Source organism: Falco naumanni (genome assembly GCF_017639655.2).
Source record: "Falco naumanni isolate bFalNau1 chromosome 20 unlocalized genomic scaffold, bFalNau1.pat SUPER_20_unloc_2, whole genome shotgun sequence".
Taxonomy (NCBI): domain Eukaryota; kingdom Metazoa; phylum Chordata; class Aves; order Falconiformes; family Falconidae; genus Falco; species Falco naumanni.
Window position 1 is genome coordinate 405,386 of NW_024427346.1, and position 23,151 is coordinate 428,536.

A 23,151-nucleotide genomic window follows, 5' to 3' on the forward strand; every position below is an offset into this window, starting at 1 on the left:
GACCCGACCGCCTGCCCCGAAAACGCGAGGCCGTGGGCTCTGGGCCGTGTCCCACCGCGGTGAGGAGCGAGGTCCCCTGGCTGTGTCTCTCCGCTGGCGCTCGCGGGGACAAGGGCAGCTCTCCGGGGGGCTTTGGTAGCTCAGGTTGTACATCCAGACGTCGGTTAGCAGGTGAAGTCCTCGAAGGTGCCCCGGGCCGGGTGGTGAGGTAGGATGTTGGCTGCGTACGTCATGCCGGCCGGGTGGCCCCGTATGCTTTCGCAGGGATTCTACGGGGCAGAGGATGGACGGGATGCTGGGGTCGCTGGAGTCACCCAGACCCCCCCCTAAATCGGAGTCCTGCCTCCCCACAGCATCTCTGCCTGGTGTCTCTGCTCCTTCCCCCAGCACCCCCCAAACTGGGACATTCCCCCCCCCCGCCAGCCCCACAGACCCGGCACTCACGTGGCGTTTCACGTCGTCCATGCTCAGCGCGACGCCCTTGTCCGTGTTGTTCCGCTTGTGGTTCTTGTGGCACTTGCCCCGCCGGCACAGTCGGTGCTTAATCACCTGCGAGAGCCAGATTTCGGTCCCGGGGGGGTCCCGGGGGGGTCCCCCCTGTGTCTCACAGGCATTTTGGTGCTGCAGGAGAACCTGGGTCCCCCCCCAGTGTCCCACAGGTGTTTCAGTGGGTAACCGGGGTGTCCCCTGGGTCCCCCCAGTGTTTCGGTGGATAACCTGGGTCCCCCTCCATGTCCCCCTGGTTTTTCAGCGGGTAACCTGGGTCCCCCCCCGTGTCCCACAGGCATTTCAGTGGATAACTTGGGTCCCCCCTGGGTCCCCCTGGTGTCCCAGTGGATAACCTGGGTCCCCCCCATGTCCCACAGGCATTTTGGTGGATAACCTGGGTCCCCCCGGTGTTTCAGTGGATAACCTGGGTCCCCCTGTGCCCCACAGGCGTTTTGGTGGATAACCTGCATCCCCCCAGTGTTTTGGTGGATAACCTGGGTCCCACCCCATGTCCCCCTGGTCTTTCAGTGGGTAACCTGGGTCCCCCCCGGTGTCCTACAGGTGTTTTGGTGGATAACCTGGGACCCCCCGGTGTCTTGGTGGATAACCTGGGTGTCCCTCCTGTGTCTCATGGGCATTTTGGTGGATAACCTGGGTCCCCCTGTGTCTCGGTGGGTAACCTGGGTCCCCTGGCAGCCGTGGGACAGCAGCGATGCTCAGGGACCAGCGGGGACACTCACCTCGTAGGCGTAGTCAAACAGCTCCAGCACCGTGAGGATACTGGCCCCGATGAACAGCCCCATCTGCCCCCCGATGTCACCTGCAGAGAGAGGGCAAAGCCACCAGGGTGGCACCGGTGGCAGGGGGAGCAGGGAAAGGGCAGAACCGCTGTCACTGGTGCCCGGCCACGGCCGTGGGGTGCCCCACGCTCTCGGCACGTCCTTGTGCCTCAGGACCGGCGCGACGGCGCAGGGGGCTGACACGAGCCCAGCTCATCCGAGGATGCTCCCGGCACACTCACCCAGCAAACCGGCTACCTCGTACGCCTTCTTCTGCTCGATGGTCTCGTAGTTCAGGGCTTCAAAGAAGATATCCAGCACCAGGATGTTCTCCCTGCGCGGGATGTTAAGCGGTGTCAGGCTGAGGTGCGGGATGCAGGGAGAAGGAGCATCCGCATCCCGGCGCCGCAGCACGTACCCGATGTACTGCTCCGACTTGTTGTACTTCTTGGCCAGGTACTTGGCGGAGGCTTTGCTGGGGATCTTCACCATGGAGAGCTCTTTGCCGTAGCGGGTCACGTTGCAGGGCATCTCGCAGACGCAGTACTCGTTGTCCTTCTCCACCAGGAAATCTGAGCGAGGAGAGAAGGAGATGACGGAGAAATCCAGCACCCACAGCTGGGTCCCGCGGGGCTGGGCAGCCTCACCTAAGGCTGGATCCGCGCACTCCTTGTACTGCTCCGGGGTGCAGTAAGGGGCATCACCTGGAGGAGGGAGAAAAAGCAAATTTTTTTCCCGGTGGGACGGCGCCGGTGGGCTGATGCCGGTGGGCGCCGGAGCCGCCGTGCGCAGGGCTCACCTGGCATGTGCACCATGCGGCAGTTGCAGTTCTCCACCAGGTAGCGGGTCTCGCAGTCGATGCGGCAGGCGGTGATGCTGTAAGTGTCGTAGAACTCCGAGTCGCCCGCCACGGCCTTGCAGTCGCCCCAGGGAGGCGGCAGGTAGATGAGCTGGGAGGGGGCAGGAGCCAGGAGTGAGGAGAGAAGCCCACCGACCCCCAGCATGCTGGATGCATGGCGGGGGGAGGGGGAAACCCTTGCTGCAGTGGTCCCCATGGCCGGGTCCCCCTCTCCCCGTGACGTGGGGACAGGAGGAGGCTCAGCATCCCACGGCCGCTCCAGCCCGCAGCACAGGGGTGGGGGGAGCACCCCAGACCCCCTCCCCAGTCCCTACCCGCTGCTCCTGGCAGGACACGAAGGTCTGGAAGCCGGGAGCCACCCCGAAGCCCAGCTGGTCGATCAGCGGGGGCTCATCCTGGCTGTGGATCTGCACCTTGATCCCGGCTTCGAACGAGGTTTCGTCTGCGGCGGAGAGAGGTGGGGGTGAGCGCGGTGCTGAACCCTGGTGCTGCGCCCAGCCCTGCTGCAAGAGGCACCAAAACTTCTCCCGTCTCCCACCCTTCCCCTGGGGGCAAATCCACTCGTCTGTGTGTCCGTCCATCCATCCATCTGGTTGCTACAGCATCCCCTGACCCTCCCGCTCCAGCACCTGGGAGCGCGGCAGGAGACGCGTTCGACTCTATTTATACACGAGCGATGGCTGCTCCTCTAAACCGATGGGGAGTTGCCATGGCGAAGAGCAAAGACGAGGAGGAAAAAGGAAAGAAAAGGACCCGAAGTGATGAGAAATGGAAGGAGGGATGAGGAGGCAACCTGAGGGACGTGGAGCCGTGGGGTGAGGGAGCCGGGAAGGGGCCGGGAAGCATCCTGGGAGCTGCTGGTGACCCAGTGGACCCGCTGGTAGAGCTGCTGGGGTGGGGGGGTTACCTGTTTCCCCCCACACGGGGAGGTACTCGTCCTGCTGGATGTCCAGCATGATCTCCAGGCCGTTGCCGGTGCCCCCCTTCATGGTGATGAGCCGGGGCTTCCCGTCCTGCCCCGCGTTGAAGGTGTAGCACTTCCCGTAGCGGGTGAAGACCTGCGGGAGGGGACACGGGGCTGAGCCTGGGGACCCTCTGCCGGCACCACCGAACGGAGCCGGGGGGCATCACCACCCTGAGACGAGCCGGCCCCAGCCTGGGGGTACGATCCAGGACCCAGGCTCCTGCCCTATGGGGGGTCTCCCCCGTGGAACCGCTGGGTTTGCCCTGGAGGAGGAGGAGGAGATGTTCCCCACCGAGGCGCAGGGCACGGATTTGGGGGAGACACTTGGCAGATTTACAGCACCTTGCCCCCCCCGGCAGCCCCAGCTCCCCGAGACGGCGGCGCTCAGCCCTACGCCCGCACCAGCACCTCCTTCATCCCTGCTGGGGCTGGATGGGACCCTGAACCCCCACCCCCACCCTGTCTCCCACCGTTCCAGCCGACGCCGGCGTGTCCCCACGGTGCTGAGCTGCTGCCTGCCGGGGTGGGGGGCGCGTGAGGCCGGTGGGCTGCGGCTCGCCTGGTGCCCCCCAAGCGGCGGTGATGCTGGGACGGAGATGCCGGGCACCTCATCGGGCAGCACAGCGGGTCTCCGTGGCCGGTGCCATCCCCGTCACCAGCGAGACACCCCGGTGCCCACCGTGCCGGATCCAACGCCACGCCGGCCGGAGCTGCTGGCTGTGCCTGGCCACCTTGGGGGCTACTCACCACCGCGAAGTCACCGGGACCGCACTGCTGGCCCCGGTAGCTGCAGCTCAGCAGCATGTCCTCCAGCTGGTGGCAAGTGCGGTTAAAAAACCCGTACAAATTGAGGGGCTCGTCCTCATCCCAGGGGTCGGGCTGAGCCGGGGAGAAGCCCAGCTCCATCCCGGGCTCGTAGTCAACCAGGGGGGCCAGGTAGAGCAGGTCCTGGTGGCTGAGCTGCGAGACCCGCACGCGGTTGATGTTGCAGAAGGTGACGGCGGGGAAGGTCATCTCAGGGCTGTCCTCCTCGCTGAGCAGCGTGACGTGGTGGTACTCCAGGTAGTAGACGATGCGGTCGGCCACCTGGTAGAGGAAGACGGAGAGGGAGAGGAGGAAGGCCAGCGCCCAGAGCGCCTGCCGGGCGCCCAGGTTGCCCTCCACGAAGATGTGGCTCAGCCCGTGCAGCGTGCAGCTGCTGGCGAAGGCCACCAAGTCCGTGGCTGCCCCGGCGTCCTCTTCCTCCTCTTCCTCCTCCTCCTGCCCGTACAGGAACTCGTCTGCTCCGTCCTCTCCTTTGCCGGGGGCTGCGGCATCGCTCGGTCCTTCCTCGCGGGAGAAGGAGATGGTGCAGAATATCTGGAGAGGCATGGTCCGGCGGGGGGGGTCCCAGCTGTGGCGGGGGGGGGGGTGCTGGCCCACAACCTGGGGGTCTTCAGTGGTGGTTCGGTTCCTCGGGGGGTGGGGGAGAGGAGGGAAGGAGGAAGGGGCAAGTTCAGAGGAGAGACAGGGAGAAAAGGAGCGAGAGGCGAGCGGGAGCGAGGGAGAGGAAGGGAGGGATGCTCGGAGGGGACGGAGAGGGGGGTATATGAGGAGCAGGGAGGAGAGGAGGAGCGAGGGGCGGTTCTGCGGGCTCCCCAGGTCCCCCGGGACCCGCTGGCTGCAGCTGGCAGGATGGAGCAGCGACGTCGCAGGCTCCAGAAGCACCGACGACGCCGATGCCTTGGAAGCTCCCGGTGCTGCCCTGGGGGGCCTGAGGGGCTGCCAGGTCTGGCCAACACGGGTGTGCACGGGTGTGTGCGTGGGCTGCCGGCGTGTCACCGACCCACGCCGCCTCCTCCGTCCCCGCTGCGGGGCCCTGGCAGCCCGAGCGGCTGCTCCAGCCAGGCGCTCCCCGCCGGCTGCCAGGCTGTTTCTGGTGCCACCATATGCCGGCTTCTGCGGGCTCTTCCACAGGGCGGCTGGAGCCAGAGGTTTTTATCCAAAATTCCTGCAACACCGACCTGCTGCAGCACCGGCCCAGGCTGTGCCGGTCAGGAGGAAGGATGCTACGGTGTCCCCAGGCTGTCGCGGCACTCATCCTGCCCTGGTGGCACCTGCGGGCTCATCTCCCAGTGCCGCGGGGCACGGGGACATCTGGCAAAGGCGATGTCCTGCCCGGTGCGAGGTCCATCCTCCTCAAAACCGGGGCTGGTTTGGGCAGGATTTGGCCGCTGCCACGGTTCAGGTGATGGCTCCTTGCGCAGAACCCAGCCGGGACGTGGTGGGTCACCTCCAGATCCCCGTGGGGGACAGGGATGGCACCCAGGCTTCTTGTTGCTGAGCTGGGTGGGGGTCCCGGGGAGGTGGTGCAGGGTGGGGGGATGGAGCCAGCACCCGGGCTGGCTGCTGGGAGCAAAGACGCTGCTTCCCTGCAGCCCTGCAGCCCTGCAGCCCCCACCTGCGGTTGGCTTTTCTCCTGCGCTCAGCGCTTGGTAAAAGCACCGATGCAACCGCAGAGCACTCTCCGGCCTCATCCTGGCACCACTGCCGCTGGCGCTGGCCCACAGGGAGGGGAAGCATCTAAATACAGCAGCGCTCCAATGCACCGGGGGTTTTGGCCCATGCCGGGGTGCTGAGCGCGCCCCAGCTCACCGGTTTGGGTGCTGTGCCTCTTCCCCCCACATCCCTGAGCCCATCCCGGCTCGCGGCCACGGGCACCAGCAAACCAGGGGAACAATTGCACCGGGAAACCCGTACAAATCCGGTACCGGTGCAAAGTCACCCACTTTGGTGATGCTGGTGCAACGGGCAGGGCGTGCGCCGGGGGTCTCTGCCAGCGCAGGCTCAGCCGAGACGATGAGCGGTGGTGATGTGACATCGGGTTGTCCCTCCAGGGGCCATCCTGGGGGTCCCCAAGCTCAATATTCCCACCAGGACCCTCGGGTGAGAGGAACGTAGCAGATGCCACAAAGCTGGGGATGCTGGCAGCAGCGGGGAGGCAGGGCGGGTGACCTTGGGGACGAGCGCCGGAGCCAGGGGATGAAATTTCATCGCACTGATAGCAAAGGTTACAGCCTTGGGGAGCATCCCAGAGACTCCGAGCTGGAAATTCATCCTGGGAAATGGGACCGGGGGGGGGGTGGTTGGGTGGCTGGGAGCCACCCTGCCGTGGGGACCAGGTCCCATCCTGCCCCTTTGTCTGGGATGGAGGCGAGCTGAGCTGCACGGGGGGCAGGGGTGGGCATCAGGGGGCTTCAGTGGGGAAGGGGCTGGGCTGGCTCAGCCCTGTGGGTGCAAACTGGGTGCAAACTGGGATGATGACACACAGACCAGTGCTGGAGGATGCTCTTGGCACGGAGCAAGCAGGTACGAGCCGGCTGAGCTCGGGGTGGGTTTTGTGGTGTTCCCCAGCTCCAGGACGGGGAGTTTCTGTGCGAGGGCTGCAGGAGGGAGGCGAGAAGGTGGAAAAGGGAAGAGGAGCCTGGAGAGGGGGGGGAGTTAGCCCCGGGGGGGTGCTGATGGGTGAGGGGTGCTGCCAGGGGGGCCCTGATGGTGCAAGCGAGGGGTGGGGAGGTTCAATGTGGCTTCTGGGGAGCGATTGCAGCAGGGCGAGGGGGAGGCTGGAATGAAAACACTCCATCATGGGCTGGGGCCGTTCACCGGCCTCGCTCGGCTTCACCGGCTGCGGGGGCCGGTGGGGGGGGCAGCTCTGGTGACCACCCCCCATCCCAGAACCAGCGCTCGAGCCAGGGTGAAGGTGACCAGGGACGGTGACACCGCGCAGGGGAGCACGTCCCCGTTCCGCACCCAGTGACAAAGTGTGGCCGTGTCCCCGCGGTGCAGGGAAGGCGGGGGTGGGGTGGGGTGGTGGGGGTGTCGTCCCGGTTTGTGCGAATTTTGGAGGTGCTGGAGGAGTCCTTGGGCTCGTTCCAGCTCCTCCCTCGCCGGGAGTTATTTTTACCCTCTCTCAGGTAAAGCTTTGGCGGGGGAGAGGGACGGGGGATGCTATAATTAACCGTGACATCAGCCCCCGTGGCGGCGCGTGCTGGGATGATGCCACCACACCCCGACCCACCGCTGGGGACCGGGGATGCTCGATGCCCTTCGCCCCGCCGCAGCGAGCGATGCGGGATGTGGGATGCGGGATGCGGGATGCAGGATGCGGGATGCGGGATGTGGGATGCGGGATGCGGGATGTGGGATGCAGGATGAGGGATGCAGGATGGGGGATGCGGGATGCAGGATGTGGGATGCGGGATGTGGGATGTGGGATGCGGGATGTGGGATGCGGGATGCGGGATGTGGGATGCGGGATGCGGGATGTGGGATGCAGGATGAGGGATGCGGGATGCGGGATGCTCCACTGTAGCCTTTGGCTGCTGTCCCGGGGCACTTGGGCCCTGCTCAATGCTTTGCAGCTTATCACAGGCCTGGGAAAGGAGGTTCCCTGGGAGCGGGGGAGCACGGAGGCGGTGGGGGGGTGGGGTGGGTAGGGGGGTGGGGGGGTGGGGAAGGAGCGGGAGGGGGATTTGACGGCAGCAACAGCACATTTCACAGCCTGTCACGCTTTCATGGCAGAGGAGATCAAAGCCGGGATGGAGTTATTCATAGAGATAAACCAATCCCCGAGGAGGCGAGGAGAAAACAACATTGCAAGCTCCGTTATCCCAGGCCCGCCAGCGGCAGCCCGGCTCCGGGGGGGCTGTCAGAGAAAGCCCCCTGGGAGCTGGACCCCTTCGCTTTGCTGTCGGGGCTCTGCCCATCCCTGGCAAGGACCCGCTGAGCCGGGGCCGAGCTGCCAGCATCACCCCGGGGGTGCCCGGAGGATGGAGCCGATGGGTGGGAAGGGATGAGATGGGGGGGCAACCCCACGGCAGCGGGATTTGGGGCTGGATATTTGACGGGGAGGTGGGCGCCGTGCAGCCGGGTGTATCGCGCACCAGGAAGGGGTGGGAATCAGGTTTGGCCCCACGAATGTGCTTTGAAGCTCCCAGAGCTGCCGAGATGCCGGTGGTGGCACCTGCAGCGTCTCCATTGCCGCGCTGGGCAGGGCGAGCTGCTTGGGGGTGCTCGGGGGTGGCAGATCCCCTCCCCGAGCCCGGCGAGAGGCAGAGCCGGGGCAGCCAAGCGAGGTGGGATCGCCTGGGCAGCCGGGATCTCTGCCGGGACTAATCCTGCCGCCCCTTATCAGATGCTGCCACCTTGCCTCCGCTCGCTCCGCCAGCCAAGCTGGGTGCAGCTGGTGTTATCCGGCCCTTTATCCCCCAGATTAGACGCTTCACAGTGGATTAGCATGTCACATTCTAATGCAGAAAAATTGATGATTAAAAAGGACTTTTCCCTCTGTATTATTCCCCACCTCCGCCTCCTCTCCACCCCATCCCCGCGGGCACAGGCAGCCCAGCCCCAGCCGGGGGGACTGGTGATGCTGGGCGATGCTGGGTGATGCTGGGTGATGCGGGAGCTGCATCCCTGGCTCCTGCTGGGGGATGGGAAACTAAAGGTCCCTTGTTTTTTGGACCGGGGGGGTTGGGGCTGGCACGCTCCGTCCTGGCTGCTGGTGGTGGTGGGCTCAGGGTGGGCTTCAGGACCCCGGCCGTCCCGCCCCGCGTTATCGGCTGCAGCCCCAGCATCCGCAGCGCCAGGACTTTAATAAAAAGCACATTATGGTGAGTAATGCGCTAAGTGGACTTCATTATGGACCCGGGGCCTCCCCAGCTCCCGTTGTTCCGTATGATTTCCTATCAGATGAGCCTTATCTCCTCTCCAAACGCTTCCATTTAAACTCCATTAATCTTTCAAAGCTTCCCCGGGCCAGCGCTGCCGAGCGCTTCCCAGCCGGGCGCCACCGCTGCCGCCCCTGGGTGCAGAGACCACCTACAGCCCCACCGGCTCGGGGTCTCCGGGGGGGGTTCAGTGGGGACCCCCCCCCCCCCAAGGGCAGCCCAGCGTGTCCCTTCACCGTGACGGCTCCCACAGCCGCCGTATCCTTCTCGCCGGGATCTGTCGACGCTCCGATAATGGGAACGGTTTGGAATGCCGAGAGCTTTCCGGGTGCTTTATCCATCGGTGATGTCCCCGCTGTCCCCTAGTGCCACGGACGGGTCACTGGGATGGTGGCGGCTCCTGCCCTGCCCGGGTGAGGAGGATGCTGCCGAGGTGCCGGTAATTCCTGGGCAGCTGGGATTATTCTGTGCGGACGCTGATCCCAATGCTTTTCCGCGGTTCCCACCCATCACCCCTAAGCAGGTTGCAATTTTTTCCGACATCCTTCACAATTGCTCAGGCCGTCCGTGCCGGCAGATCCAAGCCGATGGTTTTAACTGGGAGGGGGCTGGGAAGTTGTGTTCCTATCTGCTTTTCTTGCTCCGGCTCCTGTACACATCACGGTTTTCAAATCTAATCTAATCCAAGCAGGGTTGTTACGCAGCTCCGGCGTGTGGCTGCTCTGGATGGATCCCCCTGGTGCTTTAGCGAGGATCAAGGACCAGGGGGGGCTTAAAACCCCCCTGATAAACCAGAGGATGAGTGGGAAGCACCCTACCCCAGAACCATCCTGCATCTCATCTCGGTCCTTACGGGAAAAGCCAGGATGCAGATGCACCAAACCTTCTGCACAACCAAAAAAAAATAATATAAAAAGTCCCCAAAAATAAATAAAAGGTTATAATATCCAAGTGTCGGGGTCTGTATAAATAAATAAGAGCCTGAGATGGTGAGGAGCTTCTTGAGTCATGGTTATTGCAGAAAAACGGGGATGCCTGCTGCTTGGAGAGCCCCGGCTCCAGCCAAACTCTGCAGGTGATAAAACAAAGGCGTCTATAAAAAGCCAGATAAATTAAAAGTGAGGCAAAAGGCCACGAGACAGTTAATTTCCTGGATCTCCCTGGGGAGATCTCTGCCTCCTGCGGTGCTCCCTGCATCCCTGCGCTCTGCTGTGGCTTTTCCCCCTTAGGAAAATGGCACAGGGTGGTTTTTCTGGGCAGATTCTTCGAAATAGCCGCGGTCGGCAAAGGCGCTGGGTGCCTTTGGGTCCGGGAGGAAGACCAAAGGGAGGATAAGGGGGAAGAATCTGGAAGGATCCCGTGTGCCAGCGGTGGCCCCGGGCTGCGACCTCAGCCTGTGGCTCCTCGGGGGGCCGGTAGCCACGGGGCGCACGTGCCCAGGGCAGCCCGTCCGCAGCTCTGCTGGCGCTCGACAGCCTCCTCGTCTCTTCCAGCAGCCACAGATGCCATTAAAGCTTATTAATAATCATTAATAATTCATTTGTTAATGACTTTCTATGTGCAAAGGCATGGCAAGAGGAGCAGGAATAGCCCCAAGCTGCTCCCAGCTCTTGGCACGACACCTCGGGGGGCGCCGGGGGCGTGCAAAGCGCTCCCGGCCGTGCAAAAAGTGCGTTGGGTGCACGTGGCACCTCTGAGGGTGCAACGGGGTGTCTGGGGGTGCAAAGTGTCCAGGGGGTGCGTGACACCCCCCCACACACACCCAGTGCACACAGTGTGGGGTGCGCTGCTGTGCACCACGGCTCTGGGCACGCTGCCGGGGCTGGATGTTGCCCCCGGGCAGGGACCAAAACGACCCCCGGCTGGGCCCGATCCTGATCCCGCGTGTCCTTCTCTCTCCTTCCCTAATGGTGGCAGAGATGTCGTTCAGGGCTTAGTGGTTCGAGGCGCTAAATAATTTACCCGCTCCGTTGCAGAGCGGCTAACGAAGCGGCGGCGAGGCACAGGCACACACCGGCCTCCCGGTGCGCCGTGCTCGGTGCCGGTGGCCTCAACCCGCTTCTTCCCGGCCCAATTCTGCGCCAAGCCCAGGGGCAGGTCCTGCGGCACCGCTGCGGGATGGGTGTGAAATGCAACTGGCTTCACACGAGCGTCGCCGTCTCCACGTCGGGGTGAGCACAGCCAAGGGACCCCCCATCCTCCCGACCGCATCCCGCCGGGCGCCGCGCTGGGGAAAACTGGGATGGAGCTGGGGAAGGAAACCAGCCGAGGAGCAACACTTGCCGGCGTCTCTGCTCTGTGCCCGAGGGCTAAACTGCTCAATGCTGCGTTCTGGATGATTTGCTTCCAGCAAAATATCATGATACTTGAAAGTCTCAGAGCTGCCGAGGAGCTGATGGAGTCGGGGCGCTCCAGTTGCGCTGCGCTTCCCAGGAGAGCCAAGTCCCCGCGGCTGCTCCTCTGCTCCATCACCTCCTGCACCATGTCCATGGGTTTGCTTTGTGCCTCTGGAAAACCATACGACCTCTGGGGTCAAATGATGCTGCTGTCCCACGGATGCAGGGGGTGAGCCCGGCCAGGAGGTTGCAGATGATGCAGGTGGGGATGGTGCGGCCAGGGAAAAACCTCGGGGATGCTGCAGGTGAGTGGCTGCTCGGAAATAACAGATCCAGGCGAGCGGTTTCAAACGCTTATAAGTTATTGAGGAGCCCCTGCACCGCTTTAAAAAGTGATTTACATGAATCACTTGCATGTCTTACAGAATTTGTAAAGGCACCGGCTCCATCAGGGCTCAGCGTGCAGCCGGGGACCGGTCCCAAGCCAGGAGGATGGGGCTGTGGCCACCATCCCCCCCGCCATGCGTGGTCGCCAAGTTGTTTTTCCAGAGCCAGATGGGCCCGTGCGGTTTGTTTATGAACTGTCAAAAGCTCCAGGAAATCTCTGGGTATCAGTAATTCCCGCGCCCGCTCTCTCCAGCTGCGTTGGAGATGCTTTTCACTCCGGCTCTATGATTATCCACTAACACTGCGCCGCAGGGGAGCTCTGCTCACCGCAGGGCTGCCGGGCTGGTGGCTGCCGCGGTGCTGCGTGGGGCCGTGGGGTGCTGGGGGCTGGACCCCTGAGACCCCCGCTGGGTGCTGGAGTTGCGTTCTGTGGGGCCGAGGGTGTGGGGAGAGCAGGGAGCCCAGCAGCATCCCCCAGCTGAGCACCCTGAGAGCGGCAGCCCGAGCGCGCCCCATCGCACCTCACCCCCCCGAGGACCCGTGGGTGCTGGAGGACCCCCAGCACCCGGAGCAGGGAAGGTCAGAATGACTCCGGGGATGGTTTTTCAAGGGGGCGAAAAAGCTGGGGTGGTCCTGGGGTGGCAGGAGCTGACCCCCAACACGTGCTGGCCAGAGCGAGGTGGGCTGTGGGCTGAGAAGGGAGCTGGGGGGTGTGTGCAGAGGGGCTTTGGGGGTGCAGAGGGGCTTTAGGGGTGCAGAGGGGCACGCATGGGGGTTTAGCAGGGTATGGGGGGCGCAGCGGGGTGCAGAGGGGCTTTGGGGGTGCAGAGGGGCTTTAGGGGTGCAGAGGGGCTTTGGGGGTGCAGAGGGGCACGCATGGGGGTTTAGCAGGGTACAGGGGGTGCAGCGGGGTGCAGAGGGGCTTTGGGGGTGCAGAGGGGCTTTAGGGGTGCAGAGGGGCTTTGGGGGTGCAGAGGGGCATGCATGGGGGTTTAGCAGGGTACGGGGGGTGCAGCGGGGTGCAGAGGGGCTTTAGGGGTGCAGAGGGGCTTTGGGGGTGCAGAGGGGCTTTGGGGGTGCAGAGGGGCATGCATGGGGGTTTAGCAGGGTACGGGGGGTGCAGCGGGGTGCAGAGGGGCTTTAGGGGTGCAGAGGGGCTTTGGGGGTGCAGAGGGGCATGCATGGGGGTTTAGCAGGGTACGGGGGGTGCAGCGGGGTGCAGAGGAGCTTTAGGGGTGCAGAGGGGCTTTGGGGGTGCAGAGGGGCACGCATGGGGATTTAGCAGGGTACGGGGGGTGCAGCGGGGTGCAGAGGGGCTTTGGGGGTGCAGAGGGGCTTTGGGGGTGCAGAGGGGCACGCATGGGGATTTAGCAGGGTACGGGGGGTGCAGCGGGGTGCAGAGGGGCTTTGGGGGTGCAGAGGGGCACGCATGAGGGTTTAGCAGGGTACAGGGGGTGCAGCGGGGTGCAGAGGGGCAAAGCAGGATCCGGTGGTGCCCAGTGGTGTAGTGGGGCTCAGAGGGGCGGTGGGGGGGCTCAGCAGGGTGCAGTGGGGTGCCGTGGGGAACACTGGGATGCTGCTGGCTCCTTTCTCCATCGGAGCGTCTCCTGCTTTGCTCCGGAGATGGGAGAAAGGAGGAGAGGAGGAGCGTGATCGGGGTTTGCTGGGTTTGCTCCAGACTTTCCATGCTCCCTGCCTTCCTCTTCCTCCACGCGCTCGCGATTTCCAGGGCAGAGGATGCAGAATCCGATGCAAAAGGCAGCGGCATGATCTCCACGTCAAACTCAATTCTCCCTCGTGCCAGCTCAGCCCCGGAGCCTCATGGAAATGGTCCAGAGGTCTTAATCCTCCGCAGTTTATCGAGGATGTCCCGTGTACTCTGCCCCAGGGCTCCCAGCTCCCATGCCAGGGCTCAGCCACCGTGCCCCGGAGCAGGATGGTGACCAGGAGCCGGGGACGTGACTCTCCCCTGGCCCAGGCTCGTGATGTGTCAGAAGGAAAAGCTGCCCACGGCCGTTGCACCGCACCGGGGGCCGCTGCTGGCATCACCCCTGGCTGCACCCACCCTCCAAAAAGGGGCTTCACGAGCCCGAGGCACCATCCTGAGGTTTAATGCTGGTTTCACACGGGGCAACCCCAGTTCCCATCGCATGGGCCATACTGGGGTGTGGAGAGGAACCTGATCCTCTGGGTATCTCCTATTTCCCTGGAGTGGGAAGGAAATTAATGGGGTTTAGAGCCCCGAGACAGGGATTCTGGGCTGTTCCCTTGCTGGGTGAGGAGCAGATCCATGGGGATGAGCCGGGCTGCAGGGGTCCTTTGCCGACGCAGGGAGGGAGAGGAAAGGCAAGCTGGGAGCCAGCGGGTCCCGCGTTCCCGCAGAGGAGCAAGGGCTCCAACTTATAAATAATGAAGTAGCGAGCGTGAAACATCGATCTCTGCTGCTAATGAGCACGTCAGGGAGCACAGCCCCGAAACAGAGGTGACAGCCAGGGCGATCCCCCCTTCCCCGCAAAGGGGAACCGGGGGCTGTCCCCTGCCTGCCCCACGCGTGACCCCAGGCTCAGGGCACTGGCACGACGACGGGGCCATCGAGGCAGGATTTGCCCTTCAGCCTGCTGTTTGTCCCTTCAGCCTTCCAGGGATTTTGCTGGGATTTCGGGGCTGAGGAGAGGAGACAGCCGCACCTCCCTGTGAGGCATCTTCCCCATCCTGGACCGCTGCGGGGTGGCAGAGACCTCTGTGGTGCTGGGGCGGCTGTGAAGAGCTGGGGCAGGGCCAGAGTGGGCCAGTTCTTATCCCCTGGGTCTTCTTAGAGGGGTCAATCCCCCGCTATGGGACAAGCCCAAGCCTGCTCAGCTCCATCTCCACCCCTGGAGCATCCCTGCATCCTGCACACAACTGCCGCTGGGGAGCACCCAGCCCCCGCGGTGCCATTGGCCAGGGTGGGTGGGGATGGAGGGGGATGGACAACGCCAGGGACCCCCGATCCAGCCTGGTGACGAGGCAGGATGAAAGAGGAGGTGGGAAAAGCCCGTACGATCCCAGGATGGGCTTCCCCACAGCATCCCGTACCAGCCCTGCCTGCCAGGAGCTCCTATCCTGGCTCCAGGGTGATGCTTTGCGGGGGCGGGGGGGGGGGATCCTGAGACCCACAGCCCCCCTGGGGTCCTCCTGGGTGGGTGCACCACAGGGGGCACACAGGCAGTGCTCCCGGGGGGCGGAGGGGGGGGGGGGCTGGGCTGCTGTGGCTGCCCTCAGCGATGCTCTCCCACCACCCAGCAGTGGGAGGGGGGGACGCGGGCAGGGGGCAGCTCTGGCGCCTTATTGTCACCCCGGCTATTTGGGTCACGGCAGCCCCTCATCTGCATTCGCCGCGGCCCCCCCAAGCCCTCCCTTCTGCTGGGGACAGATAACGCGGCAGCGTCCGCGGCTCTTGCCGACGCCTCCTGTGCCGGCCGGCATCAGCATGCAGCCAGCATCACCCGGCGGCCACTTGTCCCTCAGCTGTCCCCACCGGCCCCCCAGCTCCCCCCACCTGCCACGGCACCGAAGCTAAATGGCTGCAAAGGGGACAGGGGCAGGGGGACACACACCAACACGCAGCTCCCCCCAGCCTGTGAGGTCTGGGCAGCCCCCAAATCCCCCCTGGCAAGGCCCCTCTCCGGACACAGCATCCCCTCTGGATCATCCAGAGGGAAAAAAGCGGGTACCAAAGCACCCACCAGGAGCATCCCGCCAGCCTGGGGGTTCAAGGGGCTTCCCGAAATGCAGAGGTGACAGCCCCTGCATGGGGCAGTGGGACCCCCGTCGGGGCAGCACGGGCTGGGGGGATGATGCATCACTGGGTGATGGTCCCCAGCACCCACCGCCCTCACCCAGCGCCACCAGGCACAGAGCAGCCCCCTCCCCAGCCTGGGTGGCCGCAGTCCGAGCCGGGAGGAGGGAGCAGAGAGGCGGCAAGAATGAACCTGGCAAACCAACCCCTGGAAAAGCTTCTGTGGGCGCCGGGACCCCTGTGCCGGGATGGGGGGAAGTGGGATGGGGCGGCTGCCAGGACCCTGGCGCAGGCACCAGCACCCCCAGCCCCACCACGCACCCACCCACCCGTGCAGGGCTGCGAGGGGCACCCAGCCAGCACCAGCCGTGCAGCGCGGAGCCAGCTTTTTCCAATCCAGTCCATTAAATCATCCCAACCTGCTCGCAAGGAATAATCCAGGCAGGAATAACAAACCAGCTGCAAGTCGATTTTTGCCTTTTGCCGGTTGGAAGGGATGCAGAAAGCCAAGATCCCGACAGAGGAAGGTGGAAAAACTGGGGGGAGGGTCCCTGGGGGGGAGGGGGGCTTCAGCATGGAAAACGCAGAGCCTGGTGGCAAAACCATCCAGCGGCTGGGGACCCAGCCCCACTGGAAAGGATCCAGCCCCCTCCGGGCTGCAACTTGCCTCCATTTAACAAACAAAACACCCGACTTGACACCAGAGAATCGCTCCGTACAAAGAGCCCGTCGATGGAATTATGGCAGGGGATCAAAATCCCCCCCATCGTGCTGGGAGCCGGGTACCAGCTCCACGGGAGCCCGGCCAGTGCCGTGACGGGCTCAGCACCTTCATCCCTGGGATGTCCCCCCATAGGCTGGGGACAAGGATGGTGTCCCCAAGCAGTGCGGAGCTGCACGCTCTGCACCGGAGCCAGCTCGGGAACAGCCACCCCGGCTGCCGAATTTATTAGGCAGCCCCGGAATAGCCGGCACTGTTTCATTCCCAGCTGGATGGGGGAGAGGCAGCCGCAGCGGGATAAAGGCTTTATTGTGCGCCGGATCCGTGCACCAGCGCGAGACGCAACCTCTGTGGCGGGGCACAACTCCGTGCCGTGCCGCCAGGACCTGCTTTTCCCAAAGGATTACGGGGGCTCCCTCGGGTCCTGCTTTTCCCAAAGGATTGCGGGGGCTCCCTCGGGTCCCCGCCAGCCATCGCTGCGGCATTCCCAGCATTTCCACGGGTGCCTCCTGCCCGTGGTTTCCAGCACAGGTTTCCATCCCGGTGTGCACAACCCCGCTTTGCAGAGCCCCAGCGATGCCAGGGGGCTGGGCCCACGCCGGAGCATCCTGTGCGGATGCAGCCAGCGGCACGTGCTCCCGGTGAGCATCCACAGCTCCAACCCCCCACGGCATCCCCTGGCATCCCCTTAACGAAGATGCTGCCGGTCCTTTCGGAGGCAGAAGTGGCTACAGGCGGCCAAACGCCCTCGTGGTGTGGGGGAAACGCGGCACTCACCACTTTGAAGTCTTCGGGGGTGCATTTCTCCCCGCGGAAGAAGCAGGACAGCAGCATCTCCCGGATATCGTGGCCAGCCCGGTCATAAAATTCCAGCATATTGAAAGGTTTGGGTTTGAAGTTTCGAAAGTTCGCCTTATCCTGCAGGATTTCCAGCTGCTTCTCGTCGGCGGTCTGGGTATCTGGGATCTCGTATCTTAGGGGAAAGAGCAGGCAGGAGCTCAGGCTGGACCACAACGGTGGCTCCCACCGGGAAAAGCCACTTGGGCTTCCCAGGGGCTACTCCTGCCCCGACCCCGGCACGGGCTCAGCAGAGTCCCGGGCAAGTCGCACGTGGCGTTTTCAGAGCATTCAACTGCACAAAGTGGCCCAGGGGCACAGGAGAGGTGGCCAGAGGATGGGCAAGGAGAAGCCGGGCAGTGGCCACATAGCTCACCAGCTTGCCCCACAGCTGGGCTCGTCGCTGGCCCTGCTTCAGGCCAGCCCAGCCGCCTGTCACCTTTGGTGGCATCACGGCCGCAGGCAGTGGCATGGCTGGGGGGTGGGCTGAGCGTGCTGGGGCTCAGCCCCTGCTCTGGTGGATGCAAGCCCCTCCCTGGGGCACAGGTGGGAGCAGCGGTGAAGACCCTCACCAAACAGCGGGGGCAGGGAGCGCGCCTTGCTGCCGGCACTGAGCTCACCACAGGGGCTTGGCAGCACCCAGGAGCCGCTACAGCCAGGGGGGTGGGCTGGGGAGGGTGGGCGAGGGGCTCCCCTGTGGACCCCACCCCCGCACAGTCCCACAGCTCGAGGAACGGCACCAACCTCCACTCGTGGTGCATGGGTGATGCTCAGCAGCTTCAGCTGCTGGCACCCCTGGCCTCACCGCATGCGTCGGGCATGCGGGACACGGCGCTGGATCCACCCCGCGGGCAACCCAGGGTGGCCCTGGCCCTGCTGCGTGTGCCACACGCTAGAGATGGGAGTTATAGGTGCCACATCCACCCCGGGCAGCACAGCGTGGCAGCCACGCACCCCAGAGCCGCAGCAGGACCTGACGGCTCTCGGTGTTGCTGCACAGCGGCCGTGTCCAGCTGGGGAGCTGAACTAACTCAGGATCCGCTTCCTCACGGAGACTAAGGAGATGCCGCCCACGCCAGTCACGGAGCGCAACCCACCACAGGGCACGGGGCTGGCTTGGTGGCACGTCGGGGCACCCGGAGGTGCCACCTGGGACCCCCTGGAAGCGCCAGCACCCACCTGTTATTGAGCAGGGCGAGGAGCTCGCCGGCGTGGTACAGGTCGTTCTTGGTCACCCGGCTGAAACGAAACTCGTTGAGGTTGCAGAAGGTGACGGCGGGGAAGGTGAGCTTGGTGGCCGCCACCTCGTCCAGTTTGGTGACGTGGGGGTAGAGGAAGTAGTACTGGATGCGGTTGGTGCAGACGAGGGCGAGCAGCGCCAGCGAACCCAGGAAGCACAGCGCCCAGACCACGCGCTTCAGCGACAGCCGCTCGTACGAGAAGATGTGCGAGAGCCCGTGGAGGGTGGAGCTGCTGGCGAAGGCCTGGATGCTCACCGGCTGCCCGCTGTCCACCTCCTCCTCGTCCACTTTCAGGTCCATCATGGTCCGGGCCGGCACAGCGGGGTGGCCACTCTGCCAAGAAGGGAGCCCATGGGTGCTCAGCGCCACGCTGGCCTCGTGGGTGCTGCCGCTGCCTGACCCACCGCGTCGCCGCGCAGGGATGCGGGGGATGCAGCCCTCGCGTGGGGCAGAGGCTGTGCTGCGCTCTGCTCTTTCCCCCAAGCCCAGAGATAAATATATACACACACACACACACACACACACACACATATATATATTTATTTATTTGGCTGCAGCCTCTTGCAATTCCTCCTCTCTCCCCTCCCCAACCCACGGCAGGACTGGGGTGCTGCACCCCCCCCAGCACCCTGCCACATCCTCCCCTCCCCTCCCACCCGTCCCCCCCCCCCTCTCCCCGTCCCCCCTCTCCCTCCCCCAAATGGCCCCGGCGCATCGACAAACAGATGAAGGAATTGTAGGATGCAAACCTGGAATCAGGGCCGGCGGCCACAGCCGGAGCTGGGCTCCTTCTGCTCCGCGCCGGCGGCTGCTGCTGCGACGTGGGTGCCGGGGTTGGGACGAGCCTCCCTCCACCTCCTGCCTCTGGGTGGGAAGATGGGAGTGGGAGACACGCAGAGGGTGCGAGAGGCACCAGCGATGGGCGAACCGGAAAAGAAAAAAGGGGATGGGGGGTGGTGGTGGTGGGGAATAAAAATAGCCTCGGTGGTACCTTGGTGCAAGCGTGGGAGCAGGGATGCGCCGGGGCCTCGCTCAGCACCCTGCCGGGGGACCGGAGGCGACCATCGCCGGCGAGGAGGCAGCTGCCGGGTGCGAGGAGAAAGGAGGAGGAGAAGGCAGGCGAGCAGGAGGCTGCTTCCCTGCCAAACACATGGATACCTCCCCCCGTGGCTATCTGGGAGCTGGTGGTTTCTTCAGATGCATAATCCGCATGAAGTCATTGTCTGTGCGCTGGTGGGGCTGGAGGCCGCCGAGGGGTGCCGCAGGCCGGTGGGCAGCAGGAGAAGGAGGAGGAGGAGGAGGAGAAGAAGAAGGAGGAGGAGGACGAGGAGGAGGAGGAGGAGGAGCAGGGCGCTCCAGCGCTTGCAGGCTGCTGGCAGGGGCTGTTGGTGCTGCTGCCGTGTGCATGTGGGTAATGTGTGTGTGCGTGTGCGTGCGTGTGCTGCTCCCATCCCCCAGCGCTGCTCCGGCTCCTCGCTCTGCCGGAGCCCCCCCGCCCCCCCCCCCCCATACAGCCCTGACCCGGCTCTCCCCCGCCACAGCCCCCACCGCCCTCGCAGGCGTCACCCATGGGTGGCCCCGGTGCCGGGGTGGCACGCTTGGCTCGGTCCTTCTCCGGAGAACCGAGGGCAGGTGTCTTCCAGCCCTTCGTGGCCACCTGCTCGGGGTGCTGCGGTGCCTCCAGCACCCGCCCTGGGCTGGCAGGGGTCAGCCCCACGCTTTGCTGCCTGCTGGCGTGGTCCCCGGCACGGTGCTCGCCGCAATGGGGGCAGAGGCTGAGCTCCTGCCCTGGCGCAGGACACGCTGCCCCTTCCCCAGCTCTTCACCTTCGGCCACTGCGAGTCATCAGCAAGGTGCCACCATCCCCAGGGTGCTGGGTGCTGGGTGCTGGGTGCTCTGCTCCTCCCCGGCGCGGGACGAGAGGGTCACACAGCTCCGGGTGGCGTCCCCTACCTTCCTCCGCATCTCCCACCCTGCCTCACCTCCACCTGCCCCCCACGAGCGCTTTGGGGAGCGGGGTGCCCCCATCACCCGAGCTGGGGGGCAGCACCCCACGGCAGCCCTCTGCCCAGCAGCGGCGTGGGGGGCAGAGGCTGCAGCAGGCGCTGCCCACTGTTCCCAGTAAGGTGATGGCAACCCAATGGAGCAGAAATTTTCCGTGTCCTTTGCAATGTGATGTCGGGAAGGGACAGCCGGGCACAGGGGGCACCCCACCAAGCCCTGCCCCCACCCAAAGGTGCCCTCCCAGCGTGCTGCCCCTGCTTGAAGCGCGGCTAACGGGAGCGTGGGCACTTTGGGGTACGGCAGGGTCAGGCGCGTGTACCCCATCCCCAAATCCCGTGCCTTGGGCGCTCTTGGTTTAGCCCTTTCTGGAGCATCCACCCCCAGACTGTGTCCTTGCCCAAGCAGGGACCCAGGGTTTTGCAGCGGGACGTGCTTGGGGACACCCTGGGGAGACAGAGATGGGGTCCAGGAAGACCCCAGGAGCCAATGTCCCCCTCGCTCGCTGCCAGGCGCAGGGACCACCCTGCCAGCACTTGGAAACGTGGCTGGGAGAGCGGCGTTAGCGGTTCCAGTTGGCACCAGCTCTGCCTTTCCCTTCCCCGCTCCGTTCTGCAGCGCGGCGGCATCGCCTCCCGCCCCAACACCCGCCTGCCCGCAGCCGCCGGTCCGTTAGGGCTCCTGGGATAAACCCGGAGAAGGATGCGCTGCTTGGAGAAGGGAGAAGTACATTTAAAAAGGTGTTAGTGTGTCCGCCTGCGTGTCCCTTCCGTTGTTTTTTTTTCTCCTTCCAGATGAGAAGTCGTTCTCCACAGCGGTTTTATTGCCAGTAAATCCACCGGCAGCGGCGAGGCGCGGGGAGGGATGTGGTTTTGGGCCGCAGCGGATGCATGTGTGGATGTACAGGCGAGCCTTTGCTTTCCACCGCACAAGAAACCCGCGGAGAAGAGTCTCTGCGTCCCCAAGCCACCTTGGCTGGAAAACACATCTCCTTGGGGTCTCCAGGAGGGGGTTGCTGGGGCCCTCCAAGCACCCCGGGGTCCCTTTCCTTCAGGAACCAGGAAGGAAGCGAGCGGCCGAAGGAAACTTCCTCGCTGCTGGCCCCTGGCCAGGAAGGATGCAGCTGCATCCTTGGAGTCAAGTGGAGCGTGGGGAGCGGGAGCGTTTCCGTGTTGGTTTTTTTCAGGGGAGCCACGTGAGGGTTGTGTTAATTCCTGCTGGGAGATGCAGCAGAACCAGCTGTGGGATAGGTGGGGAGCTAACAATTAGCCTCAGGTGATAATTGATAACAGCGAGACACCCGGCAGGAAGGCGGGTAGCCCAGGGGTGGGCTGGGACCGGGGAGGGATGGGCAGCGGGGTGTAAGGAGGAGGAGGAGGAGGAAGAAGAGGAAGAGGAGGAGGTGGTGGTGATGATGGTGATGGAGAAGGAGGAGGAGGAAGAGGAGGAGGAGGAGGTGGTGGTGATGATGGTGATGGAGAAGGAGGAGGAGGAAGAGGAGGAGGAGGTGGTGGTGATGATGATGGTGATGGAGAAGGAGGAGGAGGAAGAGGAGGAGGAGGAGGAAGAGGTGGTGGTGGTGGTGGAGGTGGAGGTGGGTGTGATAATGGTGATGATGATGGTGAAGATGATGGTGGTGGTTGTGATGGTGAAGGGGGAGGAGGTGGAGGTGGAGGTGATAATGGTGATGATGATGATGATTGGTGATGATGGTGATGGTGGTGATGGTGATGAGGTGCTGTGGCTGCATCCTTCCCGTACAAAATGGGTGCTCAGCCCCTGCATGGATTCAGGAGCCTCAGGCGTGCCCACAGATCCAATTAACAGGGAAAAAAAGTAATTAAGGGAAGGTGCTGCAGTGCTGAGGCTCCCAGCGCAGGCTCCGGCAGACAGGCAGGCGCTGGCTTGTCTTGGGAACACCTTGGGAGCTGGGGCCAAGGGATAACTCCAGCCCTGGGGCTGTTTCCTCACCTTTAAGCAATGCCCTCCCTGCCGCACCCTGCGCATCTCCCTGCGTTCCGGGAACAAACCTCCATCCCGCTTCTTGGAAGAGCATCCCCCGGGAAGAGCATCCCTAGGGCAGGGACGTGGGTAAGAGATGCTTTTTTCAGGCTTTTTTGGGGTTGTGCCCTGCTATCGCTCCTTCCATCCAGGCTTGCAAATTGCTTCTTTATCTGCACCCGCCGCCCTGCTGCCGTGCAAGAGGCAATTTAATTCATAATGGTCTATTAAGTACTGTGGGTGCTGGAGGTGCTGGGTGCCGCCGTTTGCCTTCCTGGGGGGTGACGGGCAGGGGGGTGACTGGCCCTGCAATCTCCAGGGTTGCATTGTGTGTTGGGGGTGAGAGATTTAATTTAAAGGCCACCGGTGTGTGGCATTGCCACCAAGCCCTCGCTGCCGGGGTGGCAGAGGCAGGGCTTTGGTGTTCAGCCGTTCCTTGGCAGGATGGTGCTGTGAGCCTGGCATCGCTCTAACCCTCAATGCCGGCTGCTTTTTGCAAGGCTGGTCCAGTCTCGCAGCCCGGTCTGTCACCCCCATCCCACCCAAACCAGAAATCCTGGGGGAGAAGGGGAAAAATTCAAAGCCCCCCCCCTTAAACCTGAGCTGGATGGCAGGATCTTCACATCCCATGATCTCTGCTAATGGGTGGCAAATTGCTTCTATCAGCTCTGGTATTACAGATTGCTCATCGGAAATTGCTTCCAGGAGCCTGTTTTGGGGCCAAACTCTTCCTGGGAGCTTGGGGAAATAACCATCAGCATTTTTAGCCACAAGAAATCAGATTCAAATGCAGCGCTGGGGGGCCTTCCCAGGATTTTTTACACGTGCTTGCCTCGCTGCTGGGGTGGCTCCAGCATCAGGGGGCCGTTGGCATCTGCGTGGGGCTGGGTACCACTTCTCCCGGTCCCCACCAGCCATCCCCATCGCTTTGGGCCGCTTCTCAAGGTGTTCCTTGCTCCAGCTCTGAACCAAGAGCAGTTCCATCGCCTCCACCTAAGTCCTGGTAGAGGTCCAGGGCATCCTAATTCATAAGCGCATGGCTAATTATCT

General features: G+C 63.9%; 1 protein-coding gene across 2 annotated transcripts; it reads right to left on the reverse strand.

Annotated features, from left to right (window-relative positions):
- Positions 1–151: 151 nt before the first annotated feature.
- Positions 152–19,446, reverse strand: ASIC1 (acid sensing ion channel subunit 1). Of its 2 annotated transcripts, XM_040581217.1 has the most exons (13): positions 19,091–19,446; positions 18,849–18,963; positions 18,038–18,432; positions 16,799–16,994; positions 3,035–3,185; positions 2,442–2,569; positions 2,068–2,218; positions 1,916–1,972; positions 1,687–1,840; positions 1,511–1,602; positions 1,230–1,309; positions 445–549; positions 152–269 (listed from the first exon to the last, which is right to left on the reverse strand). In XM_040581217.1, the coding sequence occupies exons 3-13, from the start codon at positions 18,400–18,402 to the stop codon at positions 165–167; spliced, it is 1,584 nt and encodes a 527-aa protein (XP_040437151.1). In that variant the 5' UTR covers positions 18,403–18,432; positions 18,849–18,963; positions 19,091–19,446; the 3' UTR covers positions 152–164. The 2 variants fall into 2 exon arrangements, with proteins under 2 accessions (XP_040437151.1, XP_040437152.1); XM_040581218.1 differs by lacking the exon at positions 19,091–19,446 and having other exon boundaries at positions 18,849–19,000.
- Positions 19,447–23,151: the final 3,705 nt, after the last annotated feature.